At 46.0% G+C, this 5632-nt stretch overlaps 1 protein-coding gene across 1 annotated transcript; it reads left to right on the forward strand.

The window, feature by feature from the left end:
- The first annotated feature begins 477 nt into the window (after positions 1–477).
- LOC119672577 lies at positions 478–2719 on the forward strand. The gene is made up of 2 exons (XM_038083666.1): positions 478–2551; positions 2610–2719. Exon 1 carries the CDS (start codon positions 917–919, stop codon positions 1757–1759), a length of 843 nt encoding a protein of 280 aa, XP_037939594.1. The 5' UTR covers positions 478–916; the 3' UTR covers positions 1760–2551; positions 2610–2719.
- Positions 2720–5632: the final 2913 nt, after the last annotated feature.

A 5632-nucleotide genomic window follows, 5' to 3' on the forward strand; every position in this document is an offset into this window, starting at 1 on the left:
AAGTATAACCGCAGCCAATCAAAGTGATTGCTGACCTTGCAGAATGCATTGCATTGCGACTACACTGTTTGCTCATTTAGGTCAAACGTTAAAGTTATTATTAGAGTGCATTGACAATATTGCTTGCACATATCTATTGCAATATAGGAAATATTACAATTGAAAGTATTGTAACATGTGTTCAGCAATCGTCAAATATTGGAACAGCGTGTGGCAATACTTTCGTTGGTAATACGAAACTCTTTTGTTTATGTGGCTTTGCTTATGCTTCTTGTATGGTATGCATGATGTGCAACCAATTATTATTTATGAGTAATGTTAAGTGGCTAAGAAGTAAGTGAGGTAGGTCCACTACACCCTTGCCCTTGAGAAAAACTTATTACGTGAAAAATGAACGGAGTAATTTTCTTGTTTATGGTGAAGTCGTGGAATCGCTTCACATGTTTTCTTTATTTATATTTTTATCTTGGGGTGTAGTCTTAGATCGCCTCCTCGTGGTGCACCCTGGGTAACGCCAAATGATCTATTCCCCCTGGATGCTGTCCTCTTCAGGGGCTCCAGCATCCTCTGGTAACGACCGTTTTTGTCCTCGGACCACGTTTCTTTAGATCCTCTTTTTGTATTTGATCGCTTTGGGCTGGTGGTCACAGGTTTCTGGACCTAGCTGTCTTCTGACACGGTAGCACCGGGGTGAAACTCGCGTGTGAACGGCTCCAGGCTAAGTCTCTGGCTGCCTCCGTCCCGTTAAAACCCTGGCAGGCCTCAAGGTACGTTCTGCATCCGTCACCATTAAGTTGGTCGTGTAGGTTCGGTTGTAGTTTAGCTCCCGATTAGTTCTGGTCTGGCTCTGAGCACTTGTTCCCATAAGGACCTGTGCCAACCCTCGCATGGCCTCCATGCATTTGCATAGATAACCATGGGACTTCTTTTTATCAGTAACTACACTTACGGGTGTCAGATAGCGGCTTTGAGTGGGGACCCTTTTAGAATGAACAAATCAAATAAAAATTTTAACAAACCTCCTAAAACTCCGAACCCTTCAGGGGGGCGTTCAAGCCTTACAAGGCAAGCGCCTATTAACAACCAGCCGTCTAGAGCTTCTGCTCAGGCGGTTCGTACATGTAATGCTCCGTCATTAAACACCTTGGCAACTGTGCCAGGTGGTAATGCTGCCTCCTGCTCCTCTGCTAGTGCTGCGGTCAAAGCTAATACGCCAACCGCACCATCTGCAATTAGTACCAACTCAACTTCTGGTACACGTTCCCACCCTAACCCCTCGACAAGGGCGTATAGGGCGCGAAGGTCAGCATACCGCATCCTCTCTAGGCTCAATGCCGTGGATCCTTCCTCGCTCTCAGAAAGCGATAAGGCGTCACTAAAGTGGGCAAGGGAAAATGTCAATCTCCGGCCCTCTGACATCGCTTCTACCTCTACACCTGCTCACAAACGACAAAGGTCGATTGAGCAGGCCGGTAAATCAATTTTGACAAGCGCTCCTAAGCGCCCTAAATTTGGTCCTCCGAGACTCCCATCTCTATCAAAACCTCTTAGCGAGATAGTCAAGGAGAGCCTGACCTGGGCCATCATCAACGCTGGCAGTAGTGATGGCACCATCTCTCCAGCAAACTGGAAGAAAGTTGAACGGGCTCTCCTCAAAATATATATGGAAATTATTGCCCTCAACCCTGGGCCATCTCCTAGTTGTAAAGACGCTGGATGGTACCAGGGTCATATTAAAATTATCGCCTGCTCAGACTAGCGCTCCGCGGATCTTTATAAGCAGGCGATCGAAAAGGTTGGGGAACTCTGGCCCGGCGCACATCTCAGAGCTGTTTCGGTGGAAAATATATCACAACGCCCCCGCTCCAAAGTGTGGCTTCCTTCGGAGCTTACTTCCCCTGAGGAAATTCTTTCCGTTTTAAGGGCCAGTAACACTGACCTCCCCACACATAACTTGAAAGTTGCGAAGGTCAGTGACCCCAAGGGCGACTTCGTCGAAGCCGTCGTAGTTCTTAACGAACAATCTTTGGCACCCCTTCAAGCCCGAAATGGGGTGATTCACTATGGCTTCGGTTCGGTCACCCTACGTGTTTACAAAAGTGACTCTCAAGCCGCTAAACAACAACAACCTTCTGGGGGAGCACCTTCGGAAACGATCTCTGATGACGGAATCGGTTCCATCTCCGTTCTAAATAACCCCGATGCAGGGACTTCCGATTTAATCGGCACTCCTTCCTCCGAAGATGGAGGTAGCGTAATCTCGTCTTCCGAAATGGTCGGCGAGTTCTTTACAGGTATGGCGCTCTCCCGGGAGACCTCACCGATGTCGGACGAGGATGAACTGGACAGTACCATAGTTGAAAAACAACCAAGCTGTTGAAGGTCGTCCAAATTAACCTCCAACACTCCAAAACTGCTTCGGCAGCCCTTCCCCTCCGCCTAGCTGAAAAAGGAGAGGACATAATGCTGATCCAAGAACCTTGGATTGTAAACAATCGGGTTTGCGGACTGAATACAAACGGTTATCGGTTAGTATTCACAGAAGGTCAAGGTAAACCAAGATCTTGCATTCTAGTAAAAAATAACATTAATGCCTTTCTACTCCCTAGGTTCAGTGACAATGACAATGTAGCCATGGCCATCGATTACGACTCCAAGGCCCTTTGGATTGTCTCAGCATATATGGCACACGATCACGGTGCCACTCCACCACAGGACTCCCTCAAGCTTCTGGTGTCAGAGGCAAATAACAGTAGGATCCCGGTGATCATAGGAGCTGGCGCCAACGCACATCATGAGATGTGGGGTAGCACAGATACTAACGCGAGAGGTGAGTGTCTATTTGATTTCATTCTTGCAGGAAACTTGGTGATCGCTAACACAGGTAGGGAGCCAACCTTCATGAATTCAATTAGAAGGGAAGTTCTCGATATCACCCTGATTAGCGATCACTTCTCTTACTTTATTACTAAGTGGTCCGTATCACAAGATTGTTCCTTTTATGACCATAGGTACATCAATTTTGATCTAGATTTTGTGGAGAACCCTGAAATGAACAGATCATCTAAACCTTTAAATAGGAAACGCACTGTATGGCCCATTTTTCGAGCCAACCTGCAATCCAACTTACAGTTGGACCCTCCCACTATTCTCAACTGTTCCGATATAGATCGAGCGGTTGACCTTCTCACATCAGCATTTAGATGAGCCACAAACGCGGCCTGCAAGCAACCCGAATTTAGGGGCAAACCCAAACCTCCTTGGTGGAACTTAAACATTGCAGACCTCCGAAAAACCTGTAGAAAACTTTTTAATGATGCTAAAGCAACAGGAAACTGGGTTCCATATAAAGAGAAACAAAGAGAATTTAAATACGCCATTAGGCGGGCCAAAAGGGCAGCTTGGAAAAACTTATGTGCCAACATAGAATCCTCCTCTGAGTCTAGCCGACTGCGCAAAATCCTCAATTCCACCCATAAGACACTCGATTGTATCCAGGCTCCAAATGGTCAATGGACCAACTCCAGTAAGGAAACTCTCGACATCCTTCTGGACTCGCACTTCCCAGGGAGTATAGCCTCTGATGCGGTTTTATCAACTCAAATCAGTTTACCCCCTCTAAATAATCCTAAACCGTTTCAAGTGACCAACACTCAAATAAAGTGGGCTATCCAATCTTTTAAACCTTATAAATCTCCAGGTCCGGACGGAATTATTCCCGCAGATATTCAACAGGGTGAATTCGTATTCCTCCCCTGGCTTCTAAGCATTTACAATAGTTGTATTAAGCTTATGTATGTCCCAAGCTGTTGGAGAGTGGCTTGAGTAATATTCATTCCCAAAGCAGGGAAAATAACTCACTGCAGTGCCAAGGACTATAGACCAATCAGTCTGTCTTCTTTTCTTCTGAAAGTACTGGAGAGAGTCCTTGATCTGCATATCAGGAACAAGATAAACCCAGCGCTCTTATCTCCATCACAGCATGCTTATACTAAAGGCAAGTCTGTCGATACTGCGCTTCATGCACTCATCTCGCAAGTTGACCACTCCATCTCTCTCAGGGAATTCACACTTGCCACTTTTGTCGATATTGAGGGCGCTTTCAACAATGTCTGCCCCAATGGTATCATAAAATCCCTCTCAAAGTTAAATCTCGACAATAGTCTGGTTAAATTTGTAGAGGCCCTTCTCAAAACTAGGATTATCACATCCGACATCGGAAGTGTTCAATCCTCCAGAGCAGTCTGTCGGGGAACGCCACAAGGTGGGTTCTCTCTCCTCTTCTATGGAACATAGCGGTTAATTCTTTGCTAAAACTTTTGGAACAATCCGGATGTAGTGTTATAGCTTATGCGGACGACATTGCTATTGCCTCATCTGGCAAATTCCCCCAAGTTCTATCCAATGTTATTAACTCTGCGCTCCTCATTGTAACTAAATGGTGTAGGGAATTCGGTCTTGATATTAACCCCGCAAAGACAGAGGTTATTCTCTTCACCAGGAGGTATAAAATACCGACATTTTCCTTACCAAAGGTAAAGGGCGTTACTCTAAATCTAAGTTCGAACGTCAAATATCTGGGTATTATTCTGGACTCTAAACTCAGCTGGAAAGACAACTTGGCTGAGAGAGCCCGCAAAGCGGTATGCGCCACTTACTGTTGCAGAAGAGCTATAGGTCGCAGTTGGGGGCTCAAACCGTGCATTATACTCTGGCTCTATTCAGCTGTTATCGAACCAATTCTTCTGTATGGGGCTGCTTTCTGGTGGCAGGCAACTGAAAAAGCATGCCACACCAAATTAATTGACAAAACTAGGAGGATAGCTGCACTACAAATCACTGGTGCTCTTCGCTCTACCCCCACGCAAGCTCTTTTCGCAATGCTTCACTGGCTGCCATCTCGGCTTCTGGTAAAACAGCAAGCCAAAATAGTTGCAACCAGGCTCAACGCCCTCTCCTGCTGGTCAAGAACCGATATAGGTCACGCGATCATACTGAATCAGGATCTGCCAACTCCCGTCTCTATTGACTACATGTGTTGTTACCCAGACCTAATTAGGGGGTTCGAATCTCTTATACCTAGCAGGGAGGACTGGATCCTTGAAAGAGTGATCCCTCTCCAAACGGTTGACATTTACACGGACGGCTCCAAAATAGATAAACGAGTCGGCTGTGGCATTTTCTCTGAAAGACTGGGTCTCAGCATCTCGCTTCGACTTCCGAACCACTGTAGCGTCTTTCAAGCCGAAATAATGGCAATTCACCAAGCTGTAAAATGGGTTCTAAGCAATCGAACATCCGATTTACCAATCTCAATTTTTTCTGATAGCCAAGCTGCCATCAGATCACTGATTGGCACCTCAGCCACATCAATCACAACTCAAGACTGCCGTGCTTCACTAAATGACCTAGCTAGGTTTGTTAGGGTCAAACTCATTTGGGTTCCTGATCACAGGGATATCACAGGAAATTGTAGGGCAGACGTCCTAGCCAAGGCAGGTGCTCTTCTCCCTAACATCAACCTCTCTGATATAGGCGTCCCACTTGCTACAGTTAAACTGGCAATCATACAAAAATATCTGAGCATAGCCAAGCAATACTGGGCTGATGAACCTCAATATCAGATTTTTAG

Source organism: Teleopsis dalmanni, chromosome 1 (assembly GCF_002237135.1).
Source record: "Teleopsis dalmanni isolate 2A chromosome 1, ASM223713v2, whole genome shotgun sequence".
Classification (NCBI taxonomy): domain Eukaryota; kingdom Metazoa; phylum Arthropoda; class Insecta; order Diptera; family Diopsidae; genus Teleopsis; species Teleopsis dalmanni.

Coding starts and splice junctions, on each gene's coding strand:
- LOC119672577 (XM_038083666.1), top strand. CDS start 917: ATGGGACTTCTTTTTATCAGTAACTACACTTACGGGTGTCAGATAGCG.